This window comes from Microchirus variegatus (genome assembly GCF_963457635.1).
Source record: "Microchirus variegatus genome assembly, chromosome: 7".
NCBI classification, from domain to species: domain Eukaryota; kingdom Metazoa; phylum Chordata; class Actinopteri; order Pleuronectiformes; family Soleidae; genus Microchirus; species Microchirus variegatus.
Genome location: NC_139808.1, coordinates 2,303,939 through 2,324,231, shown reverse-complemented (window position 1 = coordinate 2,324,231; position 20,293 = coordinate 2,303,939). Strand labels below are relative to the sequence as shown.

At 40.3% G+C, this 20,293-nt stretch overlaps 3 protein-coding genes across 3 annotated transcripts; 1 reads left to right on the top strand and 2 right to left on the bottom strand.

The window, feature by feature from the left end:
• Positions 1–701: 701 nt before the first annotated feature.
• Positions 702–1,982, bottom strand: LOC310930004 (putative G-protein coupled receptor; the record flags this gene model as incomplete). The annotated part of the gene is made up of 1 exon (XM_083892891.1): positions 702–1,982. The coding sequence occupies one exon, from the start codon at positions 1,980–1,982 to the stop codon at positions 702–704; it is 1,281 nt and encodes a 426-aa protein (XP_083749017.1).
• Positions 1,983–5,949: 3,967 nt separating this feature from the next.
• LOC310929924 (uncharacterized protein) lies at positions 5,950–10,612 on the bottom strand. Its single transcript, XM_083892788.1, has 5 exons — positions 10,385–10,612; positions 8,824–8,980; positions 7,692–7,870; positions 7,338–7,566; positions 5,950–6,525 (listed from the first exon to the last, which is right to left on the bottom strand). Exons 1-5 carry the CDS (start codon positions 10,538–10,540, stop codon positions 6,323–6,325), a joined length of 924 nt encoding a protein of 307 aa, XP_083748914.1. The 5' UTR covers positions 10,541–10,612; the 3' UTR covers positions 5,950–6,322.
• A 792-nt stretch (positions 10,613–11,404) lies between these two features.
• Positions 11,405–17,807, top strand: rrp9 (ribosomal RNA processing 9, U3 small nucleolar RNA binding protein). The gene is made up of 15 exons (XM_083893082.1): positions 11,405–11,535; positions 11,676–11,770; positions 11,874–11,986; positions 12,106–12,173; positions 13,451–13,492; positions 13,602–13,728; positions 13,836–13,960; positions 14,040–14,132; positions 14,221–14,321; positions 14,426–14,560; positions 15,113–15,175; positions 15,280–15,425; positions 15,552–15,631; positions 16,766–16,839; positions 17,692–17,807. Exons 1-15 carry the CDS (start codon positions 11,452–11,454, stop codon positions 17,792–17,794), a joined length of 1,449 nt encoding a protein of 482 aa, XP_083749208.1. The 5' UTR covers positions 11,405–11,451; the 3' UTR covers positions 17,795–17,807.
• Positions 17,808–20,293: the final 2,486 nt, after the last annotated feature.

The window sequence follows — 20,293 nt, the reverse complement described above, 5'->3', positions numbered from 1 at the left end:
TGCACTGTGACTCGAGATAAATAAAGTGATTGAATCGACGCGCTGCTAACGCGCAGCGGGATTAAAAATGATGACTTAAGTGCATTGATTTACGTGAAGAATCAAAGTAACTATTGTTTATTTGCACGTTAAAGACTCAATATGAAACAAAACAAGATGACAACATTGACACTTGTCCAAGAAAAAAGACTATTGCTGGTGTATTTGTAAAAATCCCCTGATTTTACGGATATTGTGAGATACCACCACTCTAAGTCATTTCATTTTGACATAATTGTCAGATCTTATACTAACTAGAAAAGCACTCGGAGAGCGCAGACCTCCGCCAAGGCAGCTCAGCACCCTGCAAATTAGCAATAAAAATAGTGATAGCTTGTACGGATCACGCCCAAAATTGAATCACTTGTTCCTGGTAAACATAAACCTCTTGTCGGAGGTCAACTAATGACTTATTGTTCAAGTGTGATCATTTTCAATTACAGAAAACTACTGATTGCAGCTAAACAGCTTTAGTGTTGAGCAAAAATAAAGTGTTCTTTATTAGATTGGTCACTGTTTACGTTGTGGTTTTGCCCCTAAAAACAGAAGCAACCATTTAAAAACAGTCCTTAGGAGAAGGAACAGGAACCATTAGTTCCTATTTTATGATCATCTTCAGATTCCTTGACGCTATATCTTAACTTGGTGAAGTAAACCTAAATCTAGCCAAACTCTTCTGGGATCTGTCCTGGTATTCTGAAGCCGGTCTGTCCGGTCTGATCCAGAGTGCTCCTCGGGCTGGATGCGGCAAAGCTCCCTCGTGTCTCTAAGGTGCAGCTGGTCCTGTACAGGAACTGCAGGAAGTTCTCGTGGCCTGAGCCCTCATGGCTGGAGATGCCCAGATCCACTGGCTGTGTGGAGTAGCATCGCCTCAGCTTACACAGTTCCTCTCTGATCTGTCGGTTGAGGAGGCCGTAAAAGAACGGGTTCGCGGCAAAGGAGGAATAGGCCAACCAGGTGATGGTCCCGTCCAGGTCTGCAGGGATGTTGGGCGTTGCGTGTATGGACAGGTGGAGGTGGAACGCAAAGTAAGGCAGCCAGCAGATTAGAAACTGGCCAACGATGAGCACCAGCGTGAGAGCAGCTTTGCCGCCGCCAAAAGGTCGATCGCGCATAAACCTGCGCGGGGCGTTTTGGGTTGTGATGATGGTAGTCTGGCTGTTTATCGAGTCCGAGCGTTGCTTCAGTTGATTGTTTGTCCACGAGGGCAGAGTTCCGTGCTGGCGAGCGGCCACCCGGGCCACTTTGTAGACGTTGCAGTACACGGTGAAAATCACGACAGCCGGCAGGCAGAAGCACGCCACGCTGAAGAGCACCGAGAAGATCCGCCTGTGATTGCTGTGGCTCCAGTGCAGGGAGCAGTGTGCGGCGCTGATGGTGCTCAGGCTGCCGTAGGCCGGCCACCCAAACACCGTGGACAGGCCCAGCACCGCCGAGGCCACCCACACCACCGCCACGACAGCTGCCGTCAGCCTCAGCGTCATCTTCACCTCGTAGCGCATGGGGTGGACGATGTAGTAGTAGCGCTCGACGCTGATGGCCGTGATGGTGAAGATGGAGGCGGCGATGAGGACGACGTTGAGGAACACGTACACCTGACACTCGAGCACGTTGAACGTCACGCCGGACAAGTACGGAGAGCTGGACACGATCCCGAGCGGCATGATCACGATGGCGCACAGCAGGTCCACCGCGCACAGGTGACAGACGAAGGTGAATTTCCTGAGATGAGGCGCCTTTATGACGACGACCAGCACGGCAGTGTTGGCCAGCAGAGCCAGAACGTTCATGGTCACCATGAAAAAGATCCCCGCCAGGTCCTTGAAGAGTGTCTGAGGGTTTGGAAGGGTGCCATGGTGTCTGCTGGGTCCTGAGGGCGTTTGTGCCCAAGCGGTGGCGTTCTCATTGCAGCCAGGGGTCGGAGATGAGCCGAGTTCGTCCATGATTCATAATAAAGGTTTTAAAGTGCGCGTGTGTGTTCCATTGTGCAGTCATGAGGCGAATGAAGGATCCTTCAGACGAATTCACTCCTGTAAAGAGAAAATAAATGAGGTTTAACATCTATAAAAAGCTGACGGAGGGAGCATTTGTGTGAATACAGCAGCAGTGCAGGGGCGGACGGAAGCAGGAAGCATCTGTCATGTCAAACTGTTGAACGGTCAGGTTTATTGAAGCAGTAGAATTCAATTCTTGAAATTTACAAAGGTGTTTTTTTGGGTTTTCAGTCATACGCCAACCTTTTTTTTGCCCTTGTCTGTCTTTACGAGCACAGTATTTGCTGTTTCCTGTCTGCCATTTGCTTCTGAAAAACCCTTTTCCCGAAGAAAGGGTTTTTCAAGGGTTCTTGGTAACACTAATGGTTCCAGTAAGAACCATTTTGATCCAGAGAACCCTTTAAAACCCCTTTACCTGAATAAAGGATTTTAATTAAAAGGTTTCTTGGAGGAACCTTTATGAAAAGGTTCTACCTGGAGCCAAAAAGGGTTCTACTATGAGGACAAGCCGAAGAACCTTATATGGTTCTACTTAGCACTTTTATTTCTGAGAGTGTACCGTTCAAAAGTGTTGGGCTCAACTATACAATTTTGTTTGTGTTTTCCGTTAAAAGTCACACTTTTATTCATCAAAAGAGTTGCAAAATGAATAGAAAATCTTGTCAAGACATTGACAAAGTCATTGCACAAGGGTTTTCTAATCATCCAATAGTCTTCTAACACCATTAGCAAACACAATGTACCATTAGAACACTGGAAATGGGCCTCTATACACCTATGTACATATTCCATTAAAAAACAGACGTTTGCAGCTAGAATAGTCGTTTACCACATTAACAATGTATAGAGTGTATTTCTGATTCATTTAATGTTATAGTTACAGTTAAGTGAGCCCAAACTTTTGAACGGTAGCGTAACTTAATGTGTGAATTAATTTTGCAGTGATTTGAATCTGACAAACATTTGTTTGAATTTGAAAAATTAAGAGCTACAGTTTTAAGATACTAACGATGAACTGAACACTGTGTTGGTGTCGTGCGTGTTCAGCTGCAGAGGAAAACAACATTTTCTCTTTTTTTTTTTCAAATGTTTACAGAGACACGTTGACACAACCCAGATGATCATTAGGACGGACAAAGCTCCCCCATCACTGTACTGTGTATGTTAGCACCAGACACGGCAACTCAACGTCGTATTAATCCCACCAAACATCCACGGCTCACCACTGAAGGCCAGTTTGTCCTCTCTCTGTCTCTGTCTCGCTGTTGTGAGGCAAAGACCTGATCTGTGGGAATAATTCATGGAGGACACCCCTGTCTTCCCCTCCGTCCTTACCCTAATCCTTTTGAAAGGAAAGATAATGAGTGTGCTTGTTTTAAACGCCCAGCTGCAGGGAACTATAGGGTCATTGATTAGTATGTATCCAGAGTCACCACAGTCTCAAAGAGGGGACAATATTCTCATCGACACAGCGATCGAATGCTGTGCATTGACAGAATGCACGTCCTGTTTCACATTTACCTCAACTGTATGACGGTGAAATATATAAATAATATGTTTTTGTCCTAAATGTGCTGCCAGTGATCCACTGATGCTGCTGTAATCCTCTCTGGTTGACAGCTATTGGCACACAGCGTGTTTGATCTCAGACTTATCTTCACAAATGACACGCACATGCGTATTTGCATGCATAATAATAATAATAATTGCATAATTATAATAAAGTAAGATTTAATAATCCATAATTACATCTCTTTACTAAAACCTCTGTCATTTTACTCTGCTTCACTTCAGCAGCATCAGACTTTACACAGCTCATGTCCACATGTTCTTACATGACCTCCATGTGTTTTTAAGCTCCTGCTGCATATTTTAAAGGTGATATACACTTTAAAATGCAATATTTTTTTAGGCGAGATAAAAAAAATCCTTCATTTATGCTGTGTTCCATGTGCATTTACTCTGACACAGTGGCATTATTAAATCAATAGAAAGTAATTTTATGTGACATTTGGCTGTAAAAATTTGCATTAATTTTGACTGCACCAGTTGCTGATGCGGTTTTTCATACACCCTTGCATAATAAACTCATCAGTTCCATCTGGGGGTTTCCCCAGGTGTTTTCGTGATTATTCCGTTTGGACTAAAAACTTCAGCAAATTCATTAATTGCCAATATGTCACTGTTTCAGGACAGATGTTTGCCATAATCAGGGCATCGTGGGACACATTGCAAATACATTTCCATATCTCCTCATCATTAATGGAAATTTCTCATAGAAAATTGGGGTTTGTGACGTCATAACTGCTGTCTCAGTAGAGAAAAAAAAAGAAAACTTACCAAGTAACTTGAAATTGGCTGTCGTTCCCCATTAAAAAAAGTTTCCCGTTGAGTCTTGTAAAGCGGAGTCCTTCCAAAGCGAAGTGATGACTCATTCTGAATCCTCAGAAGTCTGTGCTCAGGCATTTCTTCTTCTTCTTCTTCCTTCAGCTCTGCAGAATCTGCTGATCCACTTTACGGAGCCCTCTCAGGAACCACGCTGCCATGTTGCAGCTTCTTTTTCCTCAATGAAACAGATGGATGAGCCTTGAAACAAGATCCCTTGGCAGGCGTGATACAGACAGAGGTGATGTGCTGTGAGTTCAGTGAGGCAGCACAGCTGGCTGATAGGGAGGGGAGGGGGATTGGGGAGAGGGGGGAGGAGCCAGCAGTTGGTGATTGTTCACATCACACCTTTCAACAGTGGATGTCTCTATCAAGTCATCACACACGTGTATCTACACTAGACCTCTGCTAAACCTTTACCTTCCACACTACCGTTCAGAAGTTTGGGGTCACTTAGAAATGTCCTTATTTTTTAAGGAAAAGCACTTTTTTCAATGAATCTAACATTAAATGAATCAGAAATACACTCTATACATTGTTAATGTGGTAAACGACTATTCTAGCTGCAAACGTCTGTTTTTTAATGGAATATGTAGTTAGGTGTATAGAGGCCCATTTCCAGTGTTCTAATGGTACATTGTGTTTGCTAATGGTGTTAGAAGACTATTGGTTGATTAGAAAACCCTTGAAAACCCTTGTGCAATGATGTTAGCACAGCTGAAAACAGTTTTGCTGGTTCTTTGACGAAAGGGTAAAATGATTATTTGGAATAAAAATCATTATTTCTAATCTTGTCAATGTCTTGAATATATTTTCTATTCATTTTGCAACTCTTTTGATGAATAAAAGTGTGACTTTTAATGGAAAACACAAAAAAAAATTGTATAGGTGACTCCAAACTTTTGACCGGTAGTGTAAACTAAACACCTACCACCAACCTGTATCCTTATTTTTACCCAATTTTGTGTTGTGTGGAACCTCAGAACACTGATTTACAGCCAACACGTGTCTCCACCTCCATAGAAAGACATCACAAACACACTTTGACCCCAAGAAAAGACAATTAATCGAACAGCAAAGCAATTTTCCAATATGTGTCTATAGTTAATGGCTTTACCTATTCAACGTGATATAAGGTGTTACAGAAAACAGCAGTCAAACAGCAAAGAATAGAACTACGGACCAATTATTGCTCTTTTCATGACTTTTTGGTGGTTTGTGTAAAACTGCTTTCAATGTAGCATGAAACAGAGTTCAGCACTGACATCTGTTGGTTGCTTTGAAAACAAGACTACTGTATTATTCCTACGGGAGCGACCTGCTCTAACAGGATATCACCTCCAGAGTTTTATTATCCTCTTCGTGGTGAACAACATAAACCGTAGCAGTAAGAGCAGCAGATGTTCTGGAAGCGTACATGTTCCACCTCTGGCCTTAAAAACTAAGAAAGAGAACCTGAAAACATAGTATTTACTACATGTACGATGCACGATCTGTAAAGAACAACAAGGCACAGCAAGATCTCTTGAGATTTTGAACATTTCAAACATTTACTACTTTCAATTCGGGTTAAAATGTACTAGAAATGTTTGACTAGGATCAACTTGACAAACCTGCTGTTCAGACACAGTCACGTCGGATTAAATACAAACGTTTGGTTGTTGACTACGCACACACACACACACACACACGCACATTTAACAGTATTGTTCAGTGACTTGAAAATTACCGGGTTAGACTTGGTACAGTCTGCACACATAATACAGTTAAAATAGACAAAAATCTAAGTAAAAAGGGAAGAAGTCTGAAAACATTAACTGAATACAAGCTCTAGATTCGTTTACTAAACTAGACGTGGATTCTGTAACACATTGATTCTACAAACGAAAGGCAGAGCTGAAGCGTTATAACTGAGAGTCGTTGCCCATTGCTTCATTTTCAGGCAGGAGCGAAGAGCCGTGGCAAAAGCTTTGATCGATGATCGCTTTGTTGTCAGGCTTCGCCATGCCCAACCTCTTCTTTAATAGTTTGTCCTCATTATTCAGCTTTGTCCGGATTGCCGTTTTTATTTGACTGCAATCGACGCCAAACTTGTCCGCCACGTGGTCTGAAAAAGAAAAGTTTGGAATGAAGGCTTTATTTCTGAGTGTTTTAGCTTCTTAACTTCTTCATCCCTGACCCTCTTTTTGGAGTCCCTGCTCGATAATGACATGTCCGAACTAAATAGAGTAAACCTCTGCAGTTACAAGCTCTATGTGGATTATGGTATGAAAATAAAGAAAACACACCAGAGGTGTAAGTTTCACTGTAGATGCCACTGTGTCAGAGTAAATGCAGATGGAACACAGCATAAATGAAGGATTTTTTCTCTGGCCTAAAAAAAATATTGCATATTAAAGTGTATATCACCTTTAAAATATGCAGTAGGAGCTTAAAAACGCATGGCGGTCATGTAAGAACATGTGGACATGAGCTGTGCAAAGTCTGATGCTGCTGAAGTGAAGCAGAGTGAAATGACAGAGGTTTTAGTAAAGAGATGTCTAGGCGTTCTCTCATTTGGCACAGTTTGGCACCATCTGTGCCATTTTAGATTTCTTAATCCCATTTAATTTTGTCACTATTGGTCTAAAAAGAACTTGTTGGTACAAAAACTGGCCGTAAATCGTAGCTCTCTGCGCGGGCATCCGTGAAGAAGAGGTTAAATGTGAATGTTTTCTTTGTTTCTTTGCTCCACATAACAAAGAATTCATTAAAACTGAATCATATGAGACATATGAGAACATCGTCATTTCCAGGTTTGACAAACACTGATCAACTTCTTTTTTTTATAAAGTTTGTAATAAAAGCTTTAATCTCCACTTTGCTTTATCAGATTTATAAATAATTCACAGTAAAACACAGTGTGCACTATCATCTCACCAATGATACTCCTGAGGATCTCAGGTGGTAGCTGCGGCTTGTGGCAGTCCTCTCCTGTGAAGGTGTTCCTCCGGCCCTGCAGAGAGTGTGTGGCCAACGTTTCCCTGTCAAAAAGTATCATCAGCAGCGCCGAAGTGTATTTCTTGTAGTCTGCGATCTCCGCGATACGCTCGTAGAGGTTTCTGGGGACTCGGAGATTCTCAGCGAGAAACAGCAGGTTCTGGTCGTCCTGAGGGTCAAAATAGGGAAGAGAAAAAAGTTAGTTCCAAAAAACACACACACACACGGACGTAATCTGCTGTTGACAAAACAAACAAATCAATACGGGGGGAAAGCAGAAATATGAGCTCAGACCTCTGGGATATTGTGGGCTGCTCTCATCTCGGCCTCAGACTGAGCCAGGAAAGAGCAAGTGCTTTCATCCTGAGAGTTCTGCGGTCCGACTCCTGCCTCGCCTCCGTGGAGAACATGATCCAGGGTGACTCGTAGCTCGTGTGCCGTGTGTCTCATCTGCATCATGAGAGTGTTCATCTCTGCAAAGTCAAAGCGTTGCATCAGTTTAGAAAATGTTGACCCTGGAGCAGGTTTATTTGTAAATATTAAAATCAGGTGTTTAACTGAATTTTTGCTTCCTTACTTTACTTTAGCAGTTGAGAATAAGATAACCCCTTTATTGAACTAGGTTACGTAACTTAAAAAGGAGTGTTTATTTCCCCAAGTTGTAGGACGATCAACTATACTCATGAAAATAAAAATAGAAGTCAGTTAGAGCTGCAACTAAGGATTATTTTCATAATCGAGTAATCTGTTGATTATTTTCTCGATTAATCAAGTAATCGTTTGGTCCATAAAATGTCTGAAAGCGTTAAAAACGTTGATCAATGTTTGTCAAAACTGGAAATAACGATGTTTTCAAATGTCTTGTTTTGTCCACAAACCAAAATGATTGAGTTTAAATTATTTATATGTTATCATTCGTTATCGCTATCAACATTTAAGAAGCTAAAACAACCAGAAATCTTGTTTTAATGTTTAACAAAATTAAATTAAAATTTCAATAGTTGACGATTCATTTAATAATTGACTAATTGATTTCAGCGCTAAAGTCAGTGAAAGAAACTCTAAATTTAAATACAATTAAATAATAAAAATGTTTACTCTTATTGTCAGGTGACTCTTTGGGATCTTCGCTGCTCATTTAATAATTATTTGATTTAAATAATTAAAAACTATTTCTCCTTGTATACTATAACAATCAAGGTGCACTGAAGTTTCCTGGGAATCTTTGTGGCAATTATACAGAAATAACACACATATAAAATAAATAAACTTACTTGCTTATAAGCTGATAACCTTATACGTATCATTCGTAAAAATACATATGTAATACATGTCCAACTTTCATTTGGCTGTGCTCTCCGAGTGCTTTCTCTCGATGATAAATACGCCATCTTTTTTTTTCTTTTCTTTTGTTTAAACCACCCACCTTTCAGCTCCCTCAGCTCTCTCTCGGCCAGAATCCTACACCTGCGTTCATACTTGAGCTGAGCCTGCAGCTGCTCGATTTTCATCAGGAGACTGATGGTGTCTGTTCTGATTCCTGGACTTGAAATATTCTCCTCATCGAACTCAATGGTGTCATTCTGCCACGATGAGAAAGACGTCCAAAATCAACATGGTCCATGCACAGTTGGATAATAAGATACATGTATATATTGTATTATATATTTCCCTTTATTTAACCAGGTAAAAAAATCATTGAGATTTAAAACCTCTTTTCCAAGTGTGACCTGGCCAAGACGGCAGCACAAACACAGAATAGTTACATTCAACACACAAGACACAAGTAAAATATGATCTCACGCACTACATCACACATGTCAAACTCAGGGCCTGGGGCCCAGATGTGGCCCGCCACGTCATTTTATGTGGCCCTTGAGCAATTAAGCGGTTTTAAAAATCTGTGTTAAAATAGGTCTATGTTGCTTTAAGGCGTGCGTTGACCATAAACTAAACTAAATTTCCCGCCACTAGATCACAGTGTATCATTGTATGTGCATCATGCGACGAGTGAAATTGAGATTGAGACCGTGATCGCAGCAGAACGTGTTCACAAAAGCCACAACCAAATATGACGAGGCAGTGAAAGCTATAGCTTTATTGTGGCTGAAGAAATCACCCGTGCTTCAAAGTCTTTTTCTGAGGGTGCGACCAGATACAGACTTTTAAAACTTTGTCAAGAAACACCGTCGCGGACTGGGTTACATCTATAATGCATCATATTTGTAACTTCGATAAGTATTAAATACAGAAAGTTATTTAGCGATGTGTTACGGAGTAGTTACCTTTACTTTACATTATATTTGGTGACATTTGGTTATGGTATGACAGTTGCATGAGGCCCTTTGAGGGTAACCATTATGCTGATGTGGGCCTCAGTGAAAATGACTTTGACACCCCTGCACCACAGAGAAAAACAAAAGTGGGATTTCAGGATCACACAGTGCAATCACAAGATCCAATCGAACTCATTTCTCCGACTTTTATAATAGACTTGAATTCCGCCCCAGAGTTATGAGACGTGTCAATTTCAAGTCCTTCTGCACATTGTTCCAGGTAGACTGGGCGGAATATAAAAAAATACTTTTTGCCCAGTTCAGTTTTGACTCTCGGGACCTGCATCTGATGTATGATGTCCTGAGAACGCAGGCCAATATCGGCTGAGGATTCTACACACATATGTAGGCAGAAGTCCAAGGATGGATTTATGAATAAAAGTCAGCCAGTGAGAGAGTCTGCAGACATGGGTTTTTCTATGTCTGCAGACAATGTCCATCAATTAAGAGGTTGTGAAAACTATCACGTTTGAGAACAAAAATGTGTATACTTGCATATATAAGTTAAAATCAGGCAATGCATTTTTTTTAAAAATCACTGATTTCAATTCTTAAAAATGTAAATAAAAAAAAAAGAAGTTAAAAATGGCTGATTAATAGGTTCTATCTCTATAGTGTTTGCCCTGTTGAACGCTAATAAAAGTGCCTCACCTCGTTGTTGGGAAACGGTGAGTATCCGGACTCTTCGGGGAGTCTGTATTTATCCTCCACTGGATCACATCCAAACTCCGGTGCCTCCGAGCTGAGCTTTATCATCTTCATTGGCGGCTGTGCTGAGGTCGTCCCTGCGTCTCTCTTGGGAGGCATTTGGGAGGAAAAAACTACGGAGGGAGAAATCTAATCTGAAGGAGAAGAAATAGTCATAAAGTGTTGCTTTTCTGCACGGAATACAACGCAAACTTCAAGTTTAACTTTGTTTTCTCCCTCCTCCCCTCTCTCGTGTATATTACGCTTTAGTGGAAAACTCACTCATCCGACGCAACAATGAAAAGTTAGTTCCTGAACGCATCCCTCCTCCACCCCCTGCCTCCACACCACACACCCACCAACTAATATCCACACTGGAGACAAGTGAGTGACACAATATGTCATTTCGAGCGTTTTCCCCCCGCAGTAAAGGTGGTATTTTAAACGTTAAACGTGTTCAAATGAGGCTCACCTGGCCGCGCAGCTCGACCTCAAGGATAAACAGTAACGACTGAGGACTGAGGACAAAGCCAGCGCAGTAAATAAAAAATACTGCGTAGTAGAGGAAGTAGTAGTACTACTGCAGTAGTACAGTACATAGATCCTGCTACAAGTGTGGCTCATTAGCAACAGCCGGGCGAAATATTTGCGGTTGAATATGTGTGAAATAACAGCCACGGGCTTGTCTTCAACTCTAAATGTCACACATATTTATAAAACCACTGTTTATATTTTTTTTACAATTAAGCGCGGAACAAATTTTCGAAAAATCATTCCCCGAGGGAAGATTTTTCCCAGGTACAGTTTCCTGTCCGTCGTAATTCTAGCATTCGACCAATGGGAGGTCGGAGTTTTCAGAGGAGGCGGGACAACCGCGAGAAACCGACAGCATCAGCCAATCAGCGTCTCTCTTCCACTCAGACCGGGCGTCCAAGGTTTGGTTGGCGTGTACCCATGTGGGTCCACACTGTGTTGATTTGGAGAGAGTTAACGCGTCCGCTGTGGAACGTACGCGTGTGGATTTTTTGACAATGTCGTCGTCTTTTTTCATAAAGTCTAAAGGAAATCCCAAAGTATCAAAACAGGGGAAAAATACAGCGGGAATCAAACGGAAGGTAAGGTTTGTCGTGACAGTTAGCAGCACGTAGCTAACCCAGCACTTCCACTACAAGTTGGGGGTGCAGTCTAAACGCCCCGTGTCACTAACGTGATCTTCTGATCGATAATCACGATTACGTTGTTTTTCCTGCTCTAGAGCGATGGAGATCCCGGTGCTAGGAGCAAAGTGCGTGCGAAGAAACCCAGCTCTAAATATAACGAAGAAATTTCCAGTGACTCTGAGCCAGAAAGGTGACTTTTCTCATGTGCTATAACACAGGAAATGTGACTGCGATTTCAACACATTTGAGCAGTTGTGGTGACTCGTTGTGTTGTTGTGTTGCTTTTGCTTCAGTTCCAAAGTGCCCAGGAAGAGGCAGCCCAAGGAGGACAACGATTATGCGGAAACGCCACAAGAGAAGAAGCTCAGATTGGCCAAAGTTTACCTGGAACAGCTGAAGGACGCAGGTAATGAGTCCACAGTGTGTTTTTATTCATACTGCAAAGGAGCTCTAAACACCATAAGACACACAGTGTGTGTTTATTTATTTATTTAAATTACCTGTGTGATATGTGTTTTCAAACAGAGGAGAGGAACGCTGAAGACGAGGAGCTGGACACTGATCTGGTTGCAGGAAAACTTGAAGAAGAAGTGGTGAGAAGTGTTCTCAGGGGTTAAAACAGTATATATGACATGGGTTTACAGTTTCTACTGAAGACACAATCCTGTATCAGAAGCCTAGTGTTACTCACCGCCTAAAAGATGTCCATCACTAAACAGCTGTGGTGTTTTTTTTTATCTGTGGTTCTTCATTGAACCATAAAATAGTTTCAAATACTTTATTATGCTTTAAGCTTATACATTATATGCTTTATTTTCTGTCTACTTCGTTTAAAGCCTATGATACACTCACAGGCCATATTATTGGGTACAGACGATGCATATTGAAGTGGTAGGAATGGTTCCCATTGCGATTGTCTTGCCGCTGTGGCCCGTCTGCTTCAGGGTCTTCCATTCTCTGATCCCTGTCATCAAAAAGGCATTCACTCACTGTATTTAGACCTATGTCTATGTGAAGCCTGGGGATAGTTGTGTCAGAAAACCCCAGTAGGTGAGCACTTTTCTGAAATACATAGACCAACAACCACGACTGCTGAAATCACTCTGTAGAAGACAGTTTGATGGAACAGCTGTCCGGCCTCTGTCATTGCAATATCAGGCAGATATTAATGGTAAAACTTTAAATTAAGGAACACGTATTCACCAACAACTAGGTGCTTTCTAACATGCATATAAGTAGCATACTAGCTAGGGATGTGAATCTTTGGGTGGCTCACGATTCAACTCAATTCCGATTCTTAGGGTCACGATTCGATTCAAACGATTCTCGATTCAAAAATTGATACAATGCATAGTGTGTTAAGGCAAATGATGGCATCAAAACAATACAGCTTGTATAAGATAATGTGATCTCACAAAGGCAAACTTAAGACAAAAGTTAACATTTATTCATTCAAAACAAATAAAAACTTACTTACTGTACAAAAAAATAAAATAAATAAAAGCTTAGACTAGCTGCCTTTTTCTCCCAGAAGTTACAAAATAACACAAACTGGTGTTTTGTGTGGTTTTTCAAAATAGAAACTTTAACTTTTTTTTTTTTTTTTTTTTTTCAAAAGTCCATTTTTGAAGTTTATTAGATTAGATTAGAATCATGGATGATTAGAATCATGATTCCTATGTGAATCGATTTTTCCCCCCACCATTAATACTAGCCATTTATTAGTAAATATTAAGCACATATTAACACCATATCTAGGAAAAATCTTAATTAATGTCGTAATACAGGTAGAACAAGGTGTCATTTATTTTGGATGGATGTCGGATCACTTACCTCATATTTACCTTGCCGTGTACGTTGTTCTCCTCAGCTCGAACAGAAAGGAAAACTTCAGCGACTTATTGCCAAAGATGTAAGTATAGAACTCGTCGTCTCCCGTCCTGTGTCACCTTGCCATGAAACTACAAAAAAAAAAAGAAAAAAGAATCACCTGCTCATTAACAAACTGGCTTTAATCACAGCTCATAGAGCCGGATGCTTCAGAGATCCGAGTTTTACGAGGACACAAACTTCCCATCACCTGTCTGGTCGTATCTCCTGATGACAAGTACATCTTTTCTGCTGCCAAAGACTGCTCCATCATTAAGTGTGAGTACACAAAAGACTCGCTATAATAAGGTGTTTGTTTGTTGTTGTTGTGTTTTTTTTGGCAGCGTAAGTTAATTCTTTTTTTTTTTGTCTTCCTACATCTTAAGGGGATGTTGAGCTCGGCAAGAAAATGCATACAATACATGGTGGAAGGAAAGGCACAGAGGATCGGCACGTCGGACACACGGCTCACATCCTGTGCATGACTATATCATCAGATGGGAAATACTTAGTGAGTTGTGCTTGTTGTGGTGGTTTAGTGTTAGTGTTGCCTCATGTTGCAGTAACATGAAGTGTTTCCATATTTTCAGGCGACTGGAGACATGAACAAACTCATCATGATTTGGGAGGCGGAAACCTGTAAACATCTTTATAAATTCACAGGACACAAAGGCCCAGTGTCGGTAGGCTCCTCCTCTTTCCATATCATTTGCATACGTCTATGACGAAAAATTTATTGTGAATTATATCAAAGTATTTTTTACTTTTAAGGGTCTTTCATTCAGACGGGGATCTCACGATCTGTACAGCGCGTCTCACGACCGTTCCATCAAGGTCTGGAACGTGGCTGAGAACGCATACGTGGAAACTCTGTGAGTGACCGAGCGGAGGAGACTTGACATTATTGATTAAATAAATATTTGGATTTGTCTTGTATGACTCAAACTGCGACTGTACATACTGCGTGTCTCTGTAGGTTCGGGCATCAGGACGCCATCACGGGGCTGGACTGTTTAAGCCGCGAGCGCTGCGTGACGGCGGGAGGACGCGATCGCTCCGTGAGGGTGTGGAAGATCGCCGAGGAGTCTCAGCTCGTCTTCCACGGACACGAGTGAGTCTCTCTCTCTCTCTCTGTGTGATTCTGTTTCCTGCTCGGTGGAACAAGTTCAGATTACTATTAGGCTCGTGCTGTAAATGGGCAAGTCATTAAAAAAAGCTATGATTTGACAGTTGTTACTCACCTAGCAGGCTTTTAGCTCAGCAGGGCGTCCGGGCGTCCTGGGCCCTGTACTGAAAACAATAAGAAATCAGACGCAGGACGCCCTAAAGACGTCCTATATTTTCCTCCCGTTTCCCCCGGTAACCACCGAAACGATGTTGTGATGACGCGCGCAAAAACTGCGGCCAGCGCGCGCATGTCTATACCCGCTTAGAGTCTGTCCAAGATCAGTTTGGAACGCCAATAAAACGATTCCAAACAAGATGTGAGTACACGGTGGAACAGCACCTATTAAATGCTGAAAAGTCTCTTTGCACAAAAGTGAAACTTATTTTGAACTCCCTGCGGCAGAAAAAAATAGCCAAGTATTGGGTTATTATCAATAATACATTTTGCAATAGTTTTAGCACAACTTTCTGACACGTGATTTTTGTTTCCCTGCAGAAGTTCGATCGATTGCATCCAGCTCATAAACGAGGAGCACATGGTAACGGGAGCCGATGACGGGTAAGACGTCAGCGGGACGCACGTTTTCAGATTTTGTTTGTGTTTACAGAACCGCTCACTCATGTTTTCTCTCTCTCTCTCTCTCTCTCCCTCACTGACCTCAGGTCTGTGGCTCTGTGGAGCGTGAACAAGAAGAAGCCTCTGTGCACCGTGAAGCAGGCTCACGGTTGCTACGGCGACGCGGAGCTGAAGCAGCCTCACTGGGTCGCCTCGGTCGCGGCGCTGCAGAACTCCGACACCGTAGCTTCAGGTGCCTCTGGCTGTGAGAGTCATTCTTAGTTTTTTTTTTTTTTTAAGAACACCTTAGAAAACTAGTTGGACAATTAATTTGATTTTACAATCACTTGTTTATTTACTTACGTTTTTGTCCGTACAGGTTCACACAACTCAGAGGTGCAGCTGTGGAAGTGTGGTCAGCATTTCCGTGGTCTGCAGCGTCTCTTCAGCGTCCCAGTGGTGAGCCACGACTCTCTCTTTGTTTTTAACCCTCATATAAAGTTTGATTTAAACACTTCACACACATTATTATACACACAGGGTTATGTTTTTGGTCTATTTGTCCGTCTCATAAAAGGAGTAAAGGACAGATTCAATTTGAGATGTAGGTTATGTACTAAAGGACTCTTTCTGCATCTGGAATAAAACAATAATTATGATTATTTGGGTCAAAATTTAAGTCACTATTAATTAAAATGATTACTCATTGACTCGAATTTCTCGCACACACTAAAAAGATGACATTTTGAATTTACCTCAAAATAACTATCAATTACTGTATATTGTTTAGTTTAATTTCATTCACAATTTCAGAAAACGATTTAATATAAACACAAAATTGTCTTGAATGAAAAGGAGCAGAAAAATAATCTTATTTACTCTGCCCCTTTTATCCCAGTTAATCAATTTCCATAATACATAGAAACAAATTACAATAATATACACAAAATAACACAAGTAAATAAAATAGTCCAACACAGCCGCTCACTTTCCTCTTGTTAAGACAAAAACACAAATTATAAAACTTAATCAAATGGATATTTTTGTCGGATGACGAGCGGGACAGAAAGTGAAACAAACATTTCAGAATAAAAGCCCCTGTATTTGTAATAATCATTTTGTTTTTCAATTATAATTGACCTCCGCCAATGAGGTATACGTTTGTTTATCTGTCTGTTAAGCAACAGAACTCGAAAAAGTCACAGACAGATTTGGATGAAAGACAGGGTGTGTTTTGTAGGTACTTAGATGCCTTTGCGGAGGTCTGCGCTCTCTGAGTGCTTTTCTAGTTTTGTTTTTGTCATCGTTTGGGGCCGTCATTGAAACAATTTTTTTTCCCGTTAATTTGCAAAATGTAGATTTTTGTCATCGACTCATTTCTGTGTGGCTGTTGTAGCACAACACACATTCCACTTGCCTTAGGCTACACACCAGGAAGTCTATCTGTCCCTCACTCATGTACAAGTCAGCAGTTGACGAATAAGAAGACATAAAAATGATGATTTCCTAGTGAGAAATCATTGTCACTACTGGAATTGAATAGAGTAAGCTTTTTTTTTTTTTTTTTTTAAATGTCTCTGGTTTTTCTTGCAGTCTGGTTTCATCAACAGCCTGAAGTTCTCCAGCTCCGGTCAGTTCTTGGTGGCAGGAGTCGGACAAGAGCACAGGTAACTGTGTGAATGTATTAGTTTCCATAGAAACAATGGAGTTTTCATCTATTGGCAGTGATTTAAACAAATAAAATAAAATAAAGGTCCACTAGGTGGCAGTGTTCATCTGCTCATTAGCATCTGTTATAGAGACGATGAAGACAAATCTACAGTTAAAGCCTCAATTATGAGTTTTTCTCAATAAAAGCACAAACCTATTATAGAAAGACAACGGTGGAGAGTTAATAATGAGAACATTATTCAGTATAAAGTCAACAGAACAATCTTACTTTGCCTTCTTTAAGTTCATGCAATGACATTTTCACCTTAATCTGACCCCGACATCAGTTTTTCAACCTTTCATCGTCTTTGAGGCCTGTTTAGCATTTGGTTTGAATAATTTAAGACGTATCAGCAGAAACATGACCTTAATTTGGTTTCAGACAACTAATGAATGTGGTTTTAATTGGATTTGGAGAGGGTTTTTTTTTTTTACTGCCTGAAGATAATAATAATTAAAAAAAAAACTGATTCCAATCAGAGCAGACACTCATCTGAATACAGACGCAACATATTTTTACTCTGTAATATGAATTCTAACAAAGTGTTGATCAGGGCCAGACGATGGAGCTGCATCCAAACCTGACAGTTAAATAAAAACGACTCTGAGTTTGAACTTAATGACTGATTTTTGTATTATTCACTGTTTTCACACCATTTAAGGTTGAAGGCACTGCTAGAAAGATGGTTATTTAATTGTGTTCGTCCTCAGAAGTGTTTCTTTGAACTTTCTGTGAAGGAGAGTTGGTCGTTAAAAAAAACTGGGACTCGTTACCTCAGAGTCATAGTTTTGTGTTTGTACTTCTTCAGATTGGGTCGATGGTGGAGACTTAAAGAGGCCAAGAATGGGATCTACATCATTCCTCTCAAAAGGAAGTCTCCTAATCCAGAGGAAGCTGCTGTGGATGAATGAATAGTGATTTACCAATTTGTTTTCTTTCTTTTTTTTTTTATTAAAGTTTAATAATCACCTTCTGAATAATGTCTTTATTTCTGGATTGTGTAGTTTTAAAAATACCCTTCTTGGATGGAGTACATAGAGGTGTTGTATGTGACTGTGCTTCCACAGAGCATGATCCATAAAATATTTAAATTTGGTGACATACAGCTACTTTTGAATTTACGTTATTGAAAGTCCTTCTTAATTACGGCTCGTCCATTAACCGCTGCTTGTAAGAGGGTTGATGTTTTTTGTTCTCGTTTGGACGACACCGAGAGCATCGTCATGGTAACCGCTGCTTCTCCACGGGCTCAATCAAATGTTGAGAGTAATGTCAGAGTCGTTTACCTGCCGAGTCTTTTAACATTTAGAATATAAAGGTATAAGCAATAAGACATTTACTGAATGACTAAGACTAGGTGCACCCATGCTAATTTGCAGTGGGAATAAAACGCAACTCCTTATATGGACATCCTGGGGGTGTGCCGTTATAGGTCAAATATTCAGGCTTTAAATTGAGGGTTTTTATGATTAATTATATATAGACATGTAGTATATATATGTATACATATACATATACACATATATACATGTATACACATAGATAAAAGCCTGAATATGTGACCTATAACTGTACACCCCCAGGATGTCCATATAAGGAGTTGTAGTGATGTAAAGTAGCAGTAATTAAATAGACGTGTTTTTTCACAAATTCAATCCGATTTTAAACATTTTTGAGTACTTTTTTCATCAGATTGCTTACGTTGTGCTGCAACAAAAAACGGATGTAATTCACTCTATTGCACATACTTATAGCCTCTGTCTATACTGTACTTTTAAACAAGGTAAAGAGAAAAAAGCAGCCGAAATTCTCCGTGTTCTAAGGGTTAAACATGATCTGACTGTCAAAATAATAGAGTGTCAGTGGGACAATGTGTGTTTTTAATAATTCTTGGTGACAGTGTGATATCTCCGGTGACATTTCTTATTATAGAAATATATATATACCTTGTTTAATTTTGCAAATTTGCACTTTCCTCAGGTTTCCCGCAGGTGTCCTTGTGGCCTTCGGCTGTGAGCGTCGCTCTCCCTGTTCCTGGCACATAATGAATGGTTTTTAGACATTTATTGGCACAAAAAAACACACAATATTTTCCACTTTTTACAATCAAACATAATATTATTGTCTGTGGTGTTTCAGAATAAAAGGATGGAAAAGTCTTGGGCGTACAAGATTTGGAATATTTTAATACACACTGTTCTTGTACAACTAGTTATTACTAGTTACAGCATAACAAACACATGTCACAGTAGTAGAGCCGAGTTAGAAATTCATGCTGCACTGGTTTTAAAAAAAAAAAAAAAAAAAAAAAAGAGTTCATGCAAACTTTTTGTCCCTTTTATCTCATACAATTTTGATAAAAACAGTCCTGAAAGTTAAATAAACTGAAATAATAAATGACAAATTAACATCATTTAGAGAAACTGAATCCCTCCCTGTGTGCGTGAAAAGCTAATTTCTCTGAATTACTACAAAAAAACTTTGAATAAACGTCGGACAACGTGATGTTTCATCTTTTAATATGAAAAAAAACATTGTATTTACATAAATTACAAGAAACCACTCACTATGACACCGATCTACACGTCCCTTATATTATATTATAGTGGTCTACGTCTGTATAACGTTCACTACGCTTAGTCACGTACTTTTTAAAAAAAATTTTAAACAGAAAGGGCTAATTTCTTTAAATTGTATCTATTTTTTTCTTGGTTATATGTTGACAGCACTAAGGATGAGATAAGAACAGCGTTAACACGATCGCTTCAAAACACGACACGACCCATTTGACGACAACGGCGACGACACTTTTGTTTTTCCCGGACAAGGCACGGTGCATTTAATCATCACATCTATACGACTGTAATCTGAAGAAAAAAAAAAAAAAAAAAAAAAGCATATTAAATCTATAGAAAAGAGGCTTTACATTTGATACATACTTGTACTGCTCGCTGTGGGAACATCCTTTAGCTTTCACAGTTAAAAGTTACCTTGGCCACTGACGGTCAGACGAGCCCCCGCACACACACACACACCTACACACACACACACACACACACGCACACACACACACACACACACGCACACACACACGCACACACGCACACACACACATTCTTGTACTTGCTGCATACTGAGGACCAGCATTTCCACTTTATAAATCAACACAATTACAAATATCTACTTCATGAATGACTATCTATCAAGAACTACTGGGTGCAGTACCATAAAATGTCTGCAGGAGGAGCCCCAGAGCAATATGTGTGTGAAACACTTGGACTGGAAAACGGGTTTTTGTACCAAATTGAGAACCTGTGTTAAAAAAAAGAATTAAAAAAAAGAGCATAGCATGTTATAGCAACCTAAGGAAGTGATTTCAATGAAAACAAAGTGAGGACCGGCCAAAATGT